General features: G+C 40.8%; 1 protein-coding gene and 1 long non-coding RNA gene across 3 annotated transcripts in view; one reads left to right on the plus strand and one right to left on the minus strand.

The window, feature by feature from the left end:
* The window catches only part of LOC125919419 (uncharacterized), a 107183-nt gene extending 106489 nt beyond the window's left edge, over positions 1–694 (minus strand). The window contains exon 1 of the long non-coding RNA XR_007456773.1: positions 347–694. This is a non-coding gene — a long non-coding RNA (uncharacterized LOC125919419). The remainder of the gene's footprint in view (positions 1–346) is intronic.
* A 352-nt stretch (positions 695–1046) lies between these two features.
* Positions 1047–18248, plus strand: NUDT4 (nudix hydrolase 4). Of its 2 annotated transcripts, none has more exons than XM_049626086.1 (5): positions 1047–1282; positions 11227–11337; positions 12578–12622; positions 14991–15078; positions 15370–18248. In XM_049626086.1, exons 1-5 carry the CDS (start codon positions 1184–1186, stop codon positions 15570–15572), a joined length of 546 nt encoding a protein of 181 aa, XP_049482043.1. In that variant the 5' UTR covers positions 1047–1183; the 3' UTR covers positions 15573–18248. The 2 variants fall into 2 exon arrangements, with proteins under 2 accessions (XP_049482043.1, XP_049482044.1); XM_049626087.1 differs by having other exon boundaries at positions 1048–1282; positions 14994–15078.
* Positions 18249–19589: the final 1341 nt, after the last annotated feature.

A 19589-nucleotide genomic window follows, 5' to 3' on the forward strand; every position in this document is an offset into this window, starting at 1 on the left:
TTCAGTCGGTTGAGCTTCCGGCTCAGGTCATGAGCTTCCGGTTGGTGAATTAGAGCAGCAGGCAGCGTAGAGTCCGCTTGGGGTTCTCTCTCTCTCTCTATCTCTCTCTCTCTCTCTCTCTCTCTCTCTCTATCTCTCTGCCCCTCTCCAGCTCTCTAGGTAAATAAATAAACTTAAAAAAAATACAAACGACCCCCTAACCAAAGTGTTTTTTTTAAGGAAAAAAAAAGGAAATTTGCCTGCCCTCTTTTCTCTGGAAAGCAAACAAAACCCCCAAAGCAACACCTCCCCACCCCCTCCAAACGAAAACCGCTCAACCAACGTCTTCCCCTTTCCGGGCCTTCACCTTCGTGTCTCCCCGCACTTCATGAGCGAACTCTGGGCGTCAGTCGCTGCGGAGACTGCAATCGCTGCGGTGCAGCCAGGCATTTCCTGACCCGGGTGCAACTTTGTGAGGATGTACGTAGTTGGACCTCCTCTCCTGGAGGTGGCATTTATGGGAGATGGGAAAGTGGTGGTGTTTATAAACAGGCAGGGAGGGGTCTTTGCCTCTTAGCTGACATTTTAGCCGGCCACCTCCATCCCGCGTTTGGAGGCGGCAGCCCCAGCCCGCAGGTACCGCGGACCACTGGACGCCACGCGGCCGAGGCCCCTCCCCCGCCGCAAAGGTCCTGGCACGCAGGCGCGGTGGCGCGCGCGGGGCGGGACGCGCAGGGGCGGGGCTGCGCGGGCTCACTTAAATACAGAGCCGGTGGGGGCGGTGCGAAGCTGCCGCGGCGTTGCTGCCCGGTTGCTGCGAGTCCTCGCAACTGCCTCCTTGTGGCGTGAGCTTCCAGCCTCGCTCTTCCCCCGGCGGCGGCGGTGGCGGCGGCGGCAGCAGGAGGAGGAGGGAACGGAGGCGAGCGGGCGGCGGGCTCCATGGAGAGCGGCGGACGCTCGGGCAGAGGCGGCTCTTCCTCTCCGACACCCGGGCAGCAGTGACCGGCGCTTGCGCCCTCCTCCGCGTCGAAGCGGCCGCCGGCTCCGGGACCGACCGGCCTCGCTGTCACTCCCCGCGCCGCCGCCTCGCCTCCCGGCGCCCCTGCGCCCCGACTCGCCCGCGCCCCAACTCCCCGGCGGGGTGGCGGCAGCCGGGCCCCCGCGGCGGCGGCCGGAGCAGCAGCGGCAGCAAGAGCCCGCCTCTATGATGAAGTTCAAGCCCAACCAGACGCGGACCTATGACCGCGAGGGCTTCAAGAAGCGGGCGGCGTGCCTGTGCTTCCGGAGTGAGCAGGAGGACGAGGTGAGGGCGACCAGCACGCTCTGCGCCTCCCGCGGCGGCGCCGGGACAGGCTGGGGGCTGGGGGCCAGGGCCGGTCGGGGTGGGGGTCTTAGCCCTTCACCTTGCTCGCCCGACCCTTCGTCTGGCCACCAGGCTAGGAGGGATTAGCCCCCTCCTTTCCCTCCCGCCCTTCCTCCCTCCTTCCTTCCTTTCTCTGGGTTGATAGAGGAGACAAAGGGGCTCGCCCAGCCCAGTGTTCTGCCGGGCCATGGTGAGGACCTGAGGCCGAGACGCCTCCTGGCCGGCGGGAGGTCCCGGGCCGTATAGGTGGCTTCGGGCGGGAGTCACCATTTTAACTAGCGAATTGAGTAAAGCCAGATAAACCTTGAGTGCTAACGGAGGCGGCAGAAATGGCGTGAGTGTTGCAGCCCAAGCCCTTCTGCCTGTGTTACATTTCCCTTCCATGTTACGGCAATTTGCGGTTTCAGATTAAATCTAGGGATGTTTGTGGAATAGCCAGGCAATCCCCGTGCTTTAAAATAAAACCCCATTCGGTCTAGTTTTCTCAATCCCACTCTTAAGTGGACCTTTTAACTCGCAAGCACTTGGCATAATTATTATTATATATATATATATATATATATATATATATATATATGTATGTATACACACACACACACATATATATTTAAAGGCCTCTTTTTAAAGTTTTCTGACTGTAGAAAGATGGCTAGTGAAAAATGTGGAATAATGCCTGAGGAAGAAGATGGACTAGAGGTAGGCAGAGTTGCCATTTTCAGACCGTAACCTCTAGCTCTCAGCATATTTATCTAGGCTTCTTAACTTTGCTGTATTTGGCTTGACATCTGGAGACGAGCAGCCTTTCTTTTTCTGAGAGTAAGCAGCCAGTCTTTAATTTACCTTTCTTCATTGGGTTGATAGTGAGGCTCTCAAGGTTTTCCTGGAGAACAGTTTTTCCTTGTTTCAGTTCCATTTAATTTAAAATGGTTCACTGTTTTAAATTTACTTAAAGCAAGGTGGCCAAGAAAATATTTTATAAAGCATTGCCACTCCTCTCAGTCGGATAAGCATCTGACTTCGACTCACGGTTGGTGGGTTTGAGCCCCGCGTTTGGCTCTGTGCTGACAGCTCAGAGCCTGGAGCCTGCTTCGGATTCTGTGTCTCCCCCTCTCTCTGCCCATCCCCTGCTCATGCTCTGCCCCTCCCCCCCCCCCAAATAAACATTAAATTTATTTTAGGGGTGTCTGGGTGGCTTAGTTAAGTGTCAGACTCTTGGTTTCGGCTCAGGTCATGATCCCACAGTTTATGGGTTCAAGCCCCACATTGGGGTCCGTGATGGCAGTGTGGAGCCTGCTTGGGATATATTCTCTCTCTCTCTCTCTCTCTCTCTCTCTCTCTCTCTGCCCCTCCCCTGCCTCTCTCTCAAAAATAAATGGATAAACTTAAAAAAAATTTTTTTTTCTCATTTTTTAAAGCATTGCCACTCCTAAAATGATTAGACCTGGAAAAAATTAATCTGAATTCTGCTTCCATAACCAACTGTGTCCAATAAAGTACCAGGCTAAAACTGGAGACAGGAATTTAATGGCTTCCTTATTGCTAATCCCTGCAGTTAGGATGAATATGACATAGTGTACACTCAGTGGTGTAGTCGTTCTTACTCTATGACCTGAGGCCGCTTAGGAGAGCTAGAAACTAGAAGGAGATAGGTTTTTGTGGGGTTGTTTTGTTTTGTTTTTAACATTTACAGAGTAACAGTCAATAAGCATTAAGTGCATCGAGGCCCCGTTAGGAAAAAACAAACTTTGAATATAGAAGCATATAATAGCTGCCCAGAGTGATCAAGATAGGTCAAGGATCTTGTCTAATTTGCTCACTATTGTGTAATCACATTCTTAGTTGAGTGTTTTTACTGTGTGGGACTTGCCTGAAGACCTTTTAAGTTTGCTGCATTTAATCCTCTTTGTGCTGGTCTGTAGGTGAGGAGAGGGTTGCAGGGCCTAAGTACTTTGCCCAAATGACATAATTAGGAAGTGGTAGAGTCGGAATTCAGGATCCAGTCCCTGTTTCTGATGCTGGGTTCTTGGCACAGGGCTCCATGGCAATTGGGTGCACACTATTTGCTGAATGAGAGATTTTGTGAGGCTGAGCTTGGAAGCCTTTCTGGAAGTGATGACTTTGAAGTCTTGCCATAACCTGAACTTGGAATTCAGGCTTTAAAAACGGTTCCCAGGGGAAGATATAGGAAATAGGAAATTGAAATGATCTGCATTGTGTGAATGGTAAAGCAAAGCCTGAAGAACACTTCAGATATTCCTGTAACAGATAAAGGAGTTATTTCGTGCTTGGAAATTGTTCCTACTGTAATAAATGCTAAATTCCTAGCCTCGAGTTGAGTCCACAGACTAGTGCCATTAGATAAAATGAAGTAAGGAGCAAGCTCTGGAGCATTTATTAGAGAAATCTGTTATGTAAATAAATCTGGTACCGTGCAGGTTGAGAAACCAAGATAGTTGGTTAGAGAATACGCTGTGAGGGAAGGCTCTGGAATTCTCTAAGTAAAATGCACAGCCAACTTTAATGTGTGGTCTAGGATCTTCATTTTTGTAGTTGTATATAGTTGAGGCTCCTTCTATTATATAATAGTGACAAAGATGAACCTGTTAGCTTTCCTGAACATCTTGCTATTTTGCTGTGAATTTGATTTCACTCTTTTGAAATTACGTTGGTAGCCTTCCAAGGATAAGATACAAAACAGCCTGAATCCACCTCTTTAGCTAATAGATGAGACTTTTTCCCCCTCCTGGGTTAATAACACCTAGATCCCTGTTGGGAGATTTAAATGTATGCTTTATTTAAGGACGAAATGTTTATAAAGTATAAATTGAAATAAAATAAGAATTGCTGTTTGACCACAAAAAGTTATGCAGTGCTCCAGGATGGCTCTCCTTGTACTGAAGGATTTCTCAGTAACCCTTAGTTGAGAACAGATTGTTTTAGGGAAGAAACAGCAGTCTATGTTCTCTTGGGAGTGGTTTTATTATTTGCCCATTTTATCTTCCCCGCGAGGTAAATAAGCATTAGGATTTGTATAGTAAGAAATTAGGCAGCAGAGTTAACTTGTCCCAAGATCATGGAAGCTGGCAGATCTTTTTGAGCCCAGGTCCTTTATTTCTAAATCTCCTGTTCATTTGATCCTGTCTCTGGTTCTGTAGGGAACCACCCTTAGTTTTGGTGGTTGGGCTTCCACACAAGCCCACAAATAAGCATCCCATAGAGTAGCTGGGGATACTGTGTTTGTACAGTGAAAGAGGACAGTACATTCACAAAAGGTAGCCAGAAATGGATTCTGTTCAACACATTTGCATATAACTGAACAGGGATGCAGAGATGAAAAGTATCAGCTCCTAAGAAACATAGGAGTAAACATAGGAGAAACATTCTGTAGTGTTTGGACAGACAGAAACTGACATAAAGGGAAATCAAGTAGGGGAAGAGTATCATCAGGTACTGACAGCAGGGTTAAGATCACTGGAGCTGGATTTCAGTGAGTGAGAGAGGAAGGACCAAGCATCACAAACAGAGCAAGACTTGGGGCTGTGGACTAGTTGAACTGCAACTTGGGATGGCATTGAACAAATAATGGTTGAAAAAGAGCACCTTAATATATAAGGCTAAGGAGTTGCTAGGCAAGACAGGAACATTTACATTTTAAATGTATTCAAGCTTGAGGATCATCTAGCAGCAATATAAGATAGAGTGCTGAAAAGAGAAATAGAAGTGACTTTGATTCTGGGTGGAATCCAGGCACAGTTGTGAGAAACACTAACAAAACTGTCTTAAGAACTGCCTATTACTCTTCCACTTGGACTTACTGCCCTAATTAGCTTTTAAGCTCCTTGAGCCAGGGACTGCATTCTACCACCTGCCAAATGCCAAATGTGTATTAACTAAAATGTCTGAATTCTACAAAATCATGCACTAAGACTTGGTTGGGAAAAGCGGTCTTAAAACCTGTGGGACTCTAAAACCAGAGCTCTAATAAAAACAATCTTAATAAGAAATGCTAGTACAGTATTTGTACGTATGTGTATATGTACTAACATTTGTATGCTTGGGGTCAACAGGCAGTCTGCCTTTTTAGATAAACACTCTGGGGCTCATACTTCTGCAGAAGTCCTTTTAGATTTAAGGCTCTGAAGATACTTGCTTCAAGTGGAGACCACTTTCTAATGAAAATTAAATAACTATCTGAAGGCAATCTTTTCTAAACGGAGGGAAATATCATCTATGCCTGCAGCTCTCCTAGACATAAAGGGCTTCTTGGGCCACTTAAGCAGCCACTTCCTTCAAGGGAAGGCATTTTTGTACAATTTGCATCTGTTTTAGGCTCTTGGTATATATCACGAAGGCTTTCTCCAGTGTGTAAAAGCTAAGCCCATCATTTCAAAACATTGATGTGCTACAAGAAAATGTCATGATCAGTCCAATTTAGCATTCTTCTATCTACCAATCCCATAAGGATGGTCCCTGATTTACAATGATTCAACTTGTGATTTTTCAACTTTATGATGGTATAAAAGCAATACGCATTCAAGAGAAACTGTACTCGAATTTGGAATTTTGATCTTTTCTTGTCTAGCAATAATCTGAGTTAAACACATTTTCCCAAAATGAGCTGTTATTTCTGACCCTCCTATACAACTGTGCCTCAATAGTCCAAAAAATAGGACTATTAACTTGTTTAATAGTAGCAGTAGGTAGCTGGTTAATGGATACAGTAACCACTGCCATAACTTAAGATCTTTTAAAATGTCTGTGTGCATACTGGGTGTTCCTAATATACTGCTTGCTGGCCTAATTTTGATTAAGAGCCCCTAATACAGTTAACTGTGGTAAAGTAGTTTTAAACCATTCATGCACCCTGGTTCATGATAACATGTGAAGAAAGAACAAAAACCCCAATACAGCTTCTAAATAGCTACAGTTTAAAACTCTTCATTCCTAATTTAGGGATCACTTGAGGGGTTTTCCGGATAGCCTTTTTTTTTTTTTTTTTTTTTTTCTGGGGAAGAAATAGTCATTTGTGGTGACTAGTTGTTCCCAGAAGCAAGCTGTGACCAAGAACAGTTATAAGAGTGAAAGCTGAAACACAAATGGCATTTGGGGGCCACTTGGTGTATAGAGCTAAGAATTTAATTTACCTCCGTGCTCAAATCTTGAACAGGATTTTTTTAGTTTACAAGCTCTTACACACCTCCAGTGAGGAGGACTTACTAGGTGATAGTAGGGTTTTGAATCTATACTGTAGATTATTCCAATTCATAGACAAACTGTTGTCTAGTAAGACTCAGGGCTGGTTCCAAGTAGACCATTATCACTACACTACTGCTACTTAAAGTGAGAAGTACTTACATAACAAATGCTTAAAACATTAGGAATCGAAGAAAAAGACAAGTGTAGGAAATGGCTTCTTAACAATGACAGGTGAATGGTGTTTTATGTTGAATGTTGGATACACATGGAAGGAAGGTTGAGGTCAGATAGTATAGTAGCAGGAATGCTTATATGAAGGTGGGCAACAGCACTGGCTTTGAGGTTGACTCTGATTCAAGTCTAATTCTGCAGCCTGGTGGATTGACTAACCTTTTTGTAAATCTTTCCTTTGGACTCAGCTCTGGCCTATCTGGAAAGTTGAATGCCTGCTTTCCTCTCCATCACCTTGTCACTAATGTGGCAGACTGTCATCTTGTTGGATACACAAAATGTAATATACCTACACAGGTAGTTGAAAAGGAATTTAAAACCTATGAACAACCAAGTCTGGATTTGTCAGCTATTGGTGTATCCCTTACTAAGATTTTATAACCTAAATAATGTTTTTAGAGCATTACCAAGCATGCTAAAGTACAGATCTAGTAGATTGGGGATGTTGTAGAAATGTTTAGATGGCTTCCCCCCCCCTCCCCGAGGATATGGAATAATAATGATTTGTGATACAGTTCTTCTAACATGTAGTAGGGATTTTAATGGTCTTTGCTTATGCTATTCAAATTCATTTCTTCTACCCTGCTAGGTAATCACCACCACTCCCCACTCCATAAACAAACAACAAACATAATGTGGCCTTGACCTCACTTGAACTTCGAATGAAGTACTCTAGATGAGTAGGCAAATTCATAATGAAACATACTGGTTTTCAAATCTGTTTCATTACCAAAGGCTCATTATCAAATGTTTTAAACTAGTAGTTTAGATGCTGATCATTCTATACTACAGGTGTTAATTACTCATTTATTTTGGAAAGATACATTTGAAGTTAATGGTTTGATCAAATTTAATCATTTTGGAATCTCAGGGGATTCTTGCACGATAAGGTCTCAGTTTCTGCTAAATCGTTTGTCCAAAACCATACAGATCTGTTTTCATGAGGCTTTAGAAAAAGTAATTTATGAAGGGAACTGTGGAAGCATGTAGGGATTTCCTGTCACTGACTTTTGGAAGACGAGTTCAGTCATATGTGAATTATGTCCTGTAGGCTGCAGATTAAAGATTTGATTTCAATTAGGAGCATAAGTGTTCAGAAAAGCAGGCACAGACTATACTATTGGGTATTCAACATTATTAACCTTATATAATTTATCTCTTAAATACTATCTTGGGACAGATGGGAATTATCATTGACCTAGATATATGACACTGAATTTCATTTTTTCAGGACTCCAACTTTATGAATATTGATGGTTTTGAAATTCCTTGTTTACTAAATAAATAAGAATGTAGTTTTCCAGTTAGCAAGCCCCTGCAGTGTCATGTCCCATTATGAAGGTAATCAAGGAAGTTGGAATTGGGTAGTTAAGAATTTCATCCAACCTACTCGGCAATGAAAAAGAATGAAATCTTGCCATTTGCAACAACATGGATGGACCTATGCTAAGTGAAATAAGTCAGAGAAAAACAGATACATGTTCTCACTCATATGTGGAATTTGAGAAACTTAACAGAGGGAAGAAAAGGAAAGGAAAAAAAATAGTTACAAACGGAGGGAGTCAAACCATAAGAAACTCTTAAATACAGAGAACAAACAGGGTTGATGGGGGGATGAGGAGAGGGAGAATGGGTGAGGGGCATTGAGGAGGGCACTTGTTGGGATGAGCACCGGTTGTTGTATGTAAGTAATGAATCATGGGAATCTACTCTCGAAGTCAAGAGCACACTATATAACTGTATGTTAGCTAACTTGACAAATTATATTTAAAAAAAAATAATAAGAATTTCACCCAGGCAATAAAAACTAGATTGTCCGTAACCCACACCTAGTGACCAGGAAAAGAAGCCTCCAACTCTGCAGTCAGAAACAGTACAGTTTACTTTTCCCTTGATGCAAGACATATGCTTTTATACCTTAAGCATTTTTTATTTTAACTTAAAAACTTACACTTGCCAATCTCAATATATAGGCCAAAGCCTTGGAATACCATAGACATTTGGTAAGCTTCCTTTTTGAGTAAAACAAAAGATGAAATCTGATTCGCAGTCTCACTTTGTTTAAAGAATTTTAATTGAACTTTGAAGACTTGCAGGCTCTTTCTGGATTTTTAAATTTCCTTTTTACAGTAGTCTCATCCATATTTAATTTGATAGCAGTTTTTAATAACCTACCTTTAATCTTTGCAAAGTCTTTTTTGATAATTCCTTTTTGCCCTCATTTCATCACTAATTCTCAATAATTATAAAACGAATGCAACTGGCAAAATTTGAGGGAAAAGCCTAGTTCTTGGTAGGCTGATGCAATTCAATTAGTAGGAAAGCAGAAGAGCTAGTAATGGCCAACATCGAGTGCTTAGGCCAGGATATAAGGTATTTAAGTCTCATAAACACTCAGTAATTCTACAAGGATAGGTGCTTGGAGGAAACTGGTGTACTGAATGGTAGATTATCAGCCCATCATTGGGTGCATCAAGGAATGAAATACATCTTGGGTATGATCTGTACAGTTGCAAACCATCTTTGAGTTTAAACCAGTATTTTCTAATTCTTGCTAGATTTGTTTATTCTGGCTCTTTAGTTTCTAATTTTGATATGTAAGCCCCGTTTGCTAATACTTTAAATTTAAAGCTGTTTTATGTTTCATTTGACCAAAATTGCTATATTTGGACTTGGTGGTACCCTCACAGTCAGCCATTCATATTTTAGCTAAGGCTTTATCAGCTGTTGTTAATTTACAGTGCTTTCTCTGGATTTGCATTGTTTTGCCAGTTATTCATTTGAAGGAATGAAGCTGGCAGAAGCAATGGAGTCCTGTCCAGGTAAAGGATGAGAGAAACAACACTCAGACCCCTTGAGCATTAATTGATCACTGCTCTGCGATGATGGTGTGTCCATAGGCAAAAGTGTGCTGCTTTGTTTTCAGATTGAGGGGATAGGTGCCTGAATAGACGTTCCCTTATCTTCGAACTCAGTGTGTTCAAGGCTGGGGGAAAGGTGGGAGTTGCTGAACTCCGGGAGTTACTGTCATCCTGGGGGAAGGCTGAGTTTCTGGCAGCCTCCTCAGGTGGGAGGTGAATCCTTGTGCTGGCTATGAACTCTCAAGTGCCAGCAGTTCCTGCGGCAGGAGAGTGGGAGCTGGGCAGATAGGACCAGTGGCGTGTCAGAAGACCAGTACACATCAGGGATCATACTTTGCTCTGAATTGATTGATTTATCTGGAAAGAATGTTCTTTGTTTACTTAGAGATAATATACTAAGGGAATTTTGTAACCATTTTTGTTCAAGTTGGTTAAGACACCTGTTACTTCATATAAACATCCTTTGCTTATTTATCATAGTAGCCAAGCCTTTGTTGCTGTTTTAAGTTGGGTGCATTTCAACCTAACCTAGCCCACAAATTTTCATGTAGAAGATGGGTATATAATACTTGTTTCAGGTACTGTTTAAGTAGTGAACCTCTAGGATACTCTGTGGTAATGTTTGTTTTTTAAAAAGCATTTGCAAATTTAAAGGTTAATGCTATTCTCGATTGGGGTCTGCAGACTTTTCTTATAAAGGGCCAGATAGTATTTTAGGCTTTGTGGACCATGCAGTCTCTGTCACAGCTACCTAACTCTGCTGTTACAGCATCAAAGCAGCCATAGGCAACATGTGAAAAATGAATGAGTGTGGCTGGATTCTCATAAAATTTTATCTATGAACAGTGGAATTTGAATTTCATATAATTAAAAATATAAAAACCATTTTTAGCTCACAGACTGTACAAAACAAGCAATGCACTCAACTGTAGCTTGCCGTCTCTCCTAGATCATAAATTATAGCTGCCTGATATCAAAAGAAGTGACTCTTACCCATTTATAGAAGTTTGGAATATGAAGGGTACTTCTTCCCACCTAATCATAAGTGTAAAAATAACAAGAACTCTCTATATACCGGGCATTGACTTAATGAATTCCCCTATTCCTTTTTCACAGTATCTGTTATCTTTTAAGTATCCTTACTCTTTATAGGTAAGAACAGGGTGACCTGCCTAGGGTCACATATCCTTAAATTTGGAGAAGAATAAGATTCTGTAACTCACGAATAGCAGATACGACCACAAACCTAAGTGCACGCAGTTCTGGGGCTAGTAAACCCAAGTATCCACTTTTATCTTTCATTGGTATCCATGATTTAGAGAATTTTACTAATTGAATCTGGTAGTTGAAGTGATTTCATTAGGTTCAGAATGATTTCGTGGTGTGATTACATTATTGTTGAATTCTGAATTCCAAGAGTGTTTACAAAGGCTGTCAACTGCGCTTTCTTGTGGTATAATGTGTACACCTAATAATTTTAATGAAATTACAAATGGGCTAATCAGGAAGGGCTTTCCAGCCTTGTAAAGGGTTGAGAATGTTACGTCCGTAGTGCTTCGCAGGCTGTGGGGCCTACACTCGCGGTTGGTCTTGCAGGTGCTGTTGGTGAGCAGCAGTCGGTACCCAGACCAATGGATTGTCCCGGGAGGAGGAATGGAGCCAGAGGAGGAACCTGGTGGTGCTGCCGTCAGGGAAGTTTATGAAGAGGTGAGACGAGTAGTAGCTTATTTGCTCTCCTTTCACACACACCGTATTTTGAGATTTTACGGTGTGTTCCCTGTGGCACTTTGGCTACGTGCACTGAGAAGGCAAGGCAGGTCACATGAGTGCTCTTTTTGTTGTCTGACTGAAGATTTTTAAGCGGGTGACCATAGCTAGCATTTTGTTAAGCAGGTATTTGTTAAGCCTGGTAAAAGAGAGCTAAAAATGAATGTAGAAGTCCCCCAGAATTGTGTAACATGCAATTGTATAACAGGCAGTAAGCCTGATCAGTGATCAGTGTAGAACAGGATGGCCCTGTCTCAGAGCAAGGTTAATAAATATTACACTGCAATGCACTGCAAGAATGCTCAGAGACATTAATCATGTGCTGTAATTTTTTCAAAAGAGTAAGAAGCAAATTGCTTTTATTCTACTCGTTTTGTCATAAAGTTCAGTAAAAAGTGGTGCGCACGCACATGCACAGAAGCATACACGGCCTGCTTGTCTTCTTATAGTTGATGATAGAACTTGCTTTCTACTCAGAGACAAAACAGCATATTAAGTGCCATAAGAGTTATTGAACAGCAGTGAGGGTGTAAATGGGAAGCAAATGCTAATGCTCCCATTGGGTCTTGGTGTGTAGCTGGAAAGGTTTCAGAGAGATGGGTCTCGAAGGATGAGCAGCTTTCTGAGGGAAGAGCGCGTCCCTAGATAGAGGCGGCAGCGGGCACTGATGCAGTGAGGATCGGCATGGGCTCACACTGCAGTTCCCGTCAGTCTGTTACCTGTCCCAGTCCCGGTAAAGTAATGAGGACTGCAGTAGGAGAGTAACCTATAGGAAGAATTGTACCTCCTAAGCCATGTGAAAAAAGCAAGCAAGAAAGACAGTCCTTTAAGTAAGAAGGGGATTGATCAGTTGGTTCAGAAAAAAAGTCTGTTTTCATTCGTGAAGCTTGTCCCAGATTGGTAGAAAGTCTAATTTTTGGTCAATCCCTGTCATTTCTTACAAAATAAATGACAACAAATCTGATCAGTCTGAACTTGTATGTGGAATAAATTAAACCATGTTGTATAGCAAACCATAGGTCATGAATCTTGGCATAGCCAAAAAACCTTCACAGAGGCAGGGTTGGTATGGAAGGGCCTATTGTGTTTACATCCTTGAGTTGAAATAGCTAGAAAATAACGTTCGTGTAACCTTTCTTATGAAAGCTAACAGTTTTACATTGCATCTTTTTTATAATAGGCTGGAGTCAAAGGAAAATTAGGCAGACTCCTGGGCATATTTGAGGTGAGTTACAAAAGTAATCCTTGCTGATAACAGAATTAATGATTCTTTCCTAACTGGCCAGATAATCTGGCAGCAGCCCAAGTTAGACATTCCTTTTATCAGTAAGCAAGTAAGTTATAAGGATTAGGGGGAAGGGAAGTAAAAGTTACCTAACTTTGATGTGCCATCAGTTTTATGCAGCATTAAATTACTTTTATATATGACAATACAGTGGAGCTGATAGAGAAAGATCTCTCGGTTCACTGTATATTGTTTAGGTATAAACTTTTTAGGAGGTACAGTGTCCTCAGTATCACCGAAGGACTTAGGTCTCTTGTGGATACTGTCTGGAAATGTACCCTGTGCCTTTAGTGCATAACATGTAGACGATACACGAATAATGACTTAATCCTTAGAGGACTGTATGAAGGTAGAAAACTCAAGATACAAAGAATAGATGCTAACAGCATAGAATTCTCCTGTATAATCTATTATTACTGAAGGCAGAATGGAATTTGTGGAAGGAATTTGGAATTGGCAGGTATTCTGTGGAAGGTAAGGAGAAATGTAGTCAGGTCATGAGACCCAAACTATTCTCAAATGTATTTTCTTCCAAGAGTCAGACATAGATATATGGTATACCTGTATACCTGACACATCGTGACATATTTTTTCAAGATAATATTTAAGGGTTCGTTCAGTCCTTCTGGTAGAACCATATAAATTTGATTTTTAAGGCTTTTTACAGAATTCAGAAATTCAGATTGTGGAGCACTTGGTAGAATTGATGACTCCCAGAATACAATGTTAGTAGTGAAGTTCTTAATATTCAGACTTTCCCAGAATTCAGCACTTGCCTTACCCAATTGAACAGCACCATCTCCTGGTTGAAATGAAAAATACATTGAAGATTTTCTGTAATTCAGAATAGCCATGGTACAAATAGCACATTGTCAATATGCTGGTAAGATTTTTGAAGAAAACGTCTCACATTATAAATAAAGCTTATATAACATAGAAAGATAATAGTATTAACTGCCTTACAAGTGCTATTTACATTTCATAGAATCTGAACAGAAAATAGTAACCAACGTACCTTTCTCCTTAGAAGATATAAGGGAAAATTAGAATTGTCCTGCCTATTCACTCTGGTGATTTCAATGAATTTTTGAACATAGAATAATAAATGTATTTATTTTCCAGATACAGAGATAAGACAATGGGTTCTTAATAATAATGACTAGTAATTTTTTGTTAACGTTTTTCTTTTTTTTGACAGAGAGAGAGAAACAGAGCATGAATGGGGGAGGGTCAGAGAGAGAGGGAGACACAGAATCTGAAACAGGCTCCAGGCTCTGAGCTGTCAGCACAGAGCCCGACACGGGGCTCAAATTCACGGACCAAGAGATCACCACCTGAGCCGAAGTCGGACGCTTAACCGACTGAGCCACACGGGCGCCCCGACTAGTAATGTTTTATGTGAGAGATGCCTCTCATTTTTTGCTGTTCCTATTCCTTCCCAAAGACCTAATACGCTATTTGAATTGAGTGTATTACTCAGGTTGTCTGTGGTGGAAAAAATCGGGGCAATTATCAGGCAACCTGGCTGCCTCAGTCAGTAGAGCACGTGACTCTTGATCTCAGGGCCATGAGTTCAAGCCCCACGTAGGATGTAGAAAGTTTACCTTAAAAAGGGGGGGGGGGGTACCTGTGTGGTTCAGTTGGTTAAGGTCTGACTCTTGATTTGAGCTCAGGTCATGATCTTGCAGCTTGTAAAATGGAGCCCGTGTCAGCCTCTGCACTGACAGCCAGGAGCCTGCTTGGGATTCTCTCTCCCTCTGTCTCTGCCCCTCCTGGCTCTCCCCCCTCAAAATAAATAAACATTTAAAAAGGAAATTAAAAAACTCAGACAACAATCTGAAGTCCTAGACTATAGTAAACGAGGCTAACTTAAATCAAGATGAAAGTAGTGAGCCCCTTCATTTTAAGACCAACTCGTGTTTAGTTTTCACAAGGTGGCAGTTTTAATATGGGTAAAAAATTGAGTTTCAGCATATAGGACTAAAACATTCCAGAAATGACTAGCCCATTCTCAACCTTGGTTGTGCATAGTTCACCTGGCAGCTTTTAAACTGCCAATACTTAATTGAATTAGTCTCTTAAAAAACACATACGTTGAAATCAAAGGTGCTAAATGTTTCCTGTGGGGAGCTAATTTCAGCATTTTAAATGTTTTGTGTTACAGAAAACTCCCTTCTGTACTGGGTTAGACAACCGTGTATGCTTGACTATGTGCTAGTCAGCAGTATGCCACAACTGAATTCTTCTCCTCGGAAATGTGTAATGGCTAGTTCCTGTAGATTAAAATGCTTTTCTTTTTATATTCAAGCAGAACCAAGACCGAAAGCACAGAACGTATGTGTATGTTCTTACTGTCACTGAAATCTTAGAAGATTGGGAAGATTCTGTTAATATAGGTAAGTTCCCTTTCCTTTTGCCATCCAGAGTCTTAATTCTGCTACTATGTGCTTGTAGACTTTTCGTCTTAAATTATTTTGGGTTACCTTTTTTTAATAAGATCAGTATGTCCACATTTGAATTACATCAAAATTCTTCCCCCAACATATTATTTATTGTCTAAGCCATTCCAAAAAACAATAAAGCTATTATTTGTAGGGGAGGAGTGAGGGGCACTGTCAAAGGATGTGGCTTATTAGTTTTTTTAAGTGACTTTACTATATACTGACCAATGTCCTACTGTTTTCTAGGAAGGAAGAGAGAATGGTTCAAAGTAGAAGATGCCATCAAAGTTCTCCAGTGTCATAAGCCTGTACATGCAGAGTATCTGGAAAAACTAAAGCTGGGTTGTTCTCCAACCAATGGAAATTCCACGGTCCCTTCCCTTCCAGATAACAACACCTTGTTTGTGACTGCTGCACAGACCTCTGGGTTGCCATCCAGTGTAAGATAGAGAGAATGGGGAGGGCCTCCCATGTGCAGTCTCACGGGGAGAGGTCTGTATTTTCCTTGGCAAACATCTGAATGACGCCTGCAAACTGTCTGAATTTGCCATGCAGGATTTTCAAACAATTTGCATGTTTTTCAGATGTTTTCAAATCTTCTTAAAAAAAAAAAAAAGTGTAAAATATTTTAATAAGCCAAAGCCATGTGTAATTTTTTTTAGATGCCTTAACTATGCCCCCGGCCCCACCCCACCCCCCATTTTAGTTGTCATTTTTTCACAACATTTTGTTCAGTTTTTTTGTCCATTTGATGTCAGTCTGTGGTTTTTGCCAGATCACCTTACTTGTGGGTATATTTTTCCCTCTAAGTTATTTTCTCATTCACAGCATTAAGGTATTCAACAAATTCTGTTGTGGAGATTTATGAAAATAATTCTTGATATTAAACGAATCTACTGGTCCGTAAACTTGTTTCATAGGATCACAGTTTTAATTCATAAATTCCAGACTTGGACTTTATGGTTCAATAACGGTTTTGACAAAGGACTTAATTTACTATTTTCAGAAATTTAACTCATTTGTCTGTTTTCACAACTGGTATTATGTCACTAGCTACCCAATATGGCCAATTCCTGCCCCTCCCCCCGCCCCGCCCAATAACTCAATAGTCCTTTAACACAAAGTTTAACTATATAGAGTGGTTTTTAGAGAGGTGTTGTAAGAAAAATGCACGCAGTAAATACATCTTATCATGAAAAACTGTGTTCATGGAACTTGAGTTAGCATGCTAGGTTGCCAATTCCTTTTATCTATAATCTCTTTACACAGAATACTTGATTGAGAACCAGAATACCCTTGATGTAAATTCCTTTTAAAGATACATTTCCAGTTTTTGAACTTACTGACCCCTCTTCAGTTAAACTTGCTGGTACTACTAACCACAGGATTAGAGTCTAACCTCAAATGCTGATCAGTGGTGACTGCATCACAATTGAGTAAAATGGCCTTCTTACTGTTCAGCTGTTACACACTTAGATATTAGGACACCTCAGAATGTCTCATCTTTTATAGATTGCCAATAAGTACTGTTTATCCTGTAACTTTTGGGGCACTGGAACATACCTGAGCTAAGAATTTCGTCTTAACACTTGTCTTTATACTCACTCACCACCAAGAATCCTATTGAAAAACACGTAAGGTACCCTACCCTGTCTGAAACTCCTGTACTTGCCGACCACCAAGTCACAAATGAGATGGGAGGAAAACAAACTTTGAATAAGACATGGGGTTGGGGGGCAAGTGAAAGATCTATGTAGACGTTAGCCTTGTAAATATTGTAACTGGTGAGTATAGAGTAGAAAGTAAGTATGGTTGTACATTTGTTCCACAAATTGTTAACCTTTATAATTGCTGCTAAATAGTGCTGTTACACTTAAGAAAAATCAGTGCCATTGTTCTAAAAAAGATCTTGTGCCATAAATGCAGCTGAAATATAAGCACTAGTTCACAAATTAATGCTGTCAGAGGAATGAGCAAAGTAGAAAAACTTTTAACCAATGACATTTCATTTGAAATTATGTAGTGTGATCAAACATGATCATCCAGAGTTTTTATATTTTTCTTTGTACAGAGGTTATCCATTCTGGGTGTTTTTAAAAGAAACATTTTAAATCCACAGATTGACACTTTCTATCACTCTTCAATGGACTAGGATTTTTTTTCAGTAATCTGAAATTTCTTTAAATTACATACCTTAACACGGCAGAGAAACTGGATTTTGTATATAAAACTGTCCACCTGAAATGCTGTCACAAGTACTGGGGGAGGGAGGTTTCTTGTACATGATATTCTTAGAAGTAATAATGCATGAACTTATTTTATAAACTCTTGGACTATGTATTTGACATGTAAAATATGTACAGTATTAATGTCCGCCACCTCTTAAAAAGTGAGCCTATAAATATTGTTGTATAATTTTCTTTGGTCAAAAGCATTTGGACTAAGTAGTGCCACTCGGGTCAGGATTTTCTTCAGTGCCATTTAGCAAACCAACTGTCTTTAGTCTATGCAACTAGCAAAAATAGGTATGACACAACAGAATACAGTTGTTACACTTCGAATTTCACATGAGGGATTCTTTACTATTCTTCTGGAACCCAGTCTAGCAAAATTAGAGGAAAGGCCCTAAGATTTCTGTGAAGAGAAAAAGCCAACATTGTCAGGCTCAACAGTTGAATCTACTACACATAACAAATAGTGTCTACTATCTCAACCCTCCAAAGTTTACACTGTTGGGAATCATTTGTGCTTTCTGTGGGGTAGTTGGATGAAATTGGCAGCTAAATTTTTCAGTCCCATGTGCCTCCTAAATAAAATAACTAGGTTACAAGTTGACTTGCAGACACAAAGTAGCAACTATCCTGAATAATTGTTGGGGAGTTTTGTGTGTGTGGCTTTTTTTTTTTTTTAATAAACAGGTGAAATATTCCAAACGGGCACATGCCATTCAATTTTCTGTCAATCACAGTTGTATAAAGTAGCAAAACTGAAGGGGTGGGGGTGGGGGGTGGAGATGACTGTTGTATACACTCTAAATTGCCTTGCATGGTCTCATTTGAGATAATTGGTGTAAGAATCTTGACTTTTTTTATATTTGGAAACCAAATAAAAATGGAAATAAATTACCTTTTTTTTTTTTTTTAACATAACTGAACATCGTCCAAGTGGAAAACTTGTTTGGCATTCCATTGTAAAAATGTTACTGTTCTCTCGTTGATGGGTCGTAAAGGTCATCTCTCAGTTTATACTTTATACACTTCCCACTTCCTAACTGGGTTTAAAGGAACTTCCTGCCAGTCAGGTGTTACCTGCCATTACTCTCCCAAATGGATATTTGTCTTACTAGGTACCATTCTCGTGGTGCCATGCTATGGTTGTCTTATTTATTGCCATTTCTGTTCCTCTGTAGATTTTGTTTCTTAATAATTTTCAAGTTCTTCTAGACTTTATTCCGTAAGTACTCTGCTATAACATGCTGCAGATAACTTTATATACTACCATCACTTAGCTGTTTTAGAAGGGTAAATGGCTAGTCACCTTGTCCACCATTGTATTTCCCCAAAATACTGTTTGCCCAAGACCAACTTAAGAATCCTCATGTAAAAGTTCCATTCAAACCTCATTTGGCTTTTGACTAGGACTATTGCGGGGGAGGGGCGGGAGCCTGGCATCTTCCAATACTGTCTTCACACTGGGATACAAGAATTCTCTGCAGGTACCTCTAAGCTGAACTTCGTAGACAAACCCTAAACCCTAGTCGAGTTTATTACTCTCCTCAAAATGGTTGAAAGCGGGAATGCCCTAAGTGGATTCTGTCTCAAATGAAGTTTCCAGCTAACACTTTGTTTCATAAGTTCTTGGTGTTTATCAGAAGCTGTGCAATAATCAGCATCTGCTTTATGCCCAGCATTGTTGCTTATATAGCACAGAGTAAGTTTGCCCTCAAGAAGCTTATAGTCCGGTGGAGTAGAGATAAGTGACTTATCTAGGTGTTTACATAAGTTCCTAAAACGTCTTTCAAGGTGTTACTTTCTTAAGCAACGTTTTATTTAATAATGCAACCCCCCCCTCCAGTACTTAGCAACATTTTATGTCACGCTATTTAAAAAAAAAAAAAAAAAAAAAAAAAAAACTGGTTGAAAATGATCTCCCTGGTGCTACCTTCCCCCCTTTTAATACCTTCCTGACTAGTGCCATTGGCTAAACAGCAGTAAGGTGAGAAGGCCCCTAAGGCCTGTCTTATTATTAGCATTGCATTATACAAAGACCCAAATTTATTCAAAGGCTCAATTGTCTTTTTGCCAGATAGATGCCAGTCTTAATTTCTCTACTTTGCTATGAGTCCAACTAATTATGAGCCCCAAAGCTACTCTTACCAGTATATGGAATACTAACTACCCCCTGGAGATACTTCCTGGTTATTAAAACACCAATGCCAGTATTGTAAACCTGATTTTCTCAAAAAT

Source organism: Panthera uncia, chromosome B4 (genome assembly GCF_023721935.1).
Source record: "Panthera uncia isolate 11264 chromosome B4, Puncia_PCG_1.0, whole genome shotgun sequence".
Lineage (NCBI taxonomy): Eukaryota > Metazoa > Chordata > Mammalia > Carnivora > Felidae > Panthera > Panthera uncia.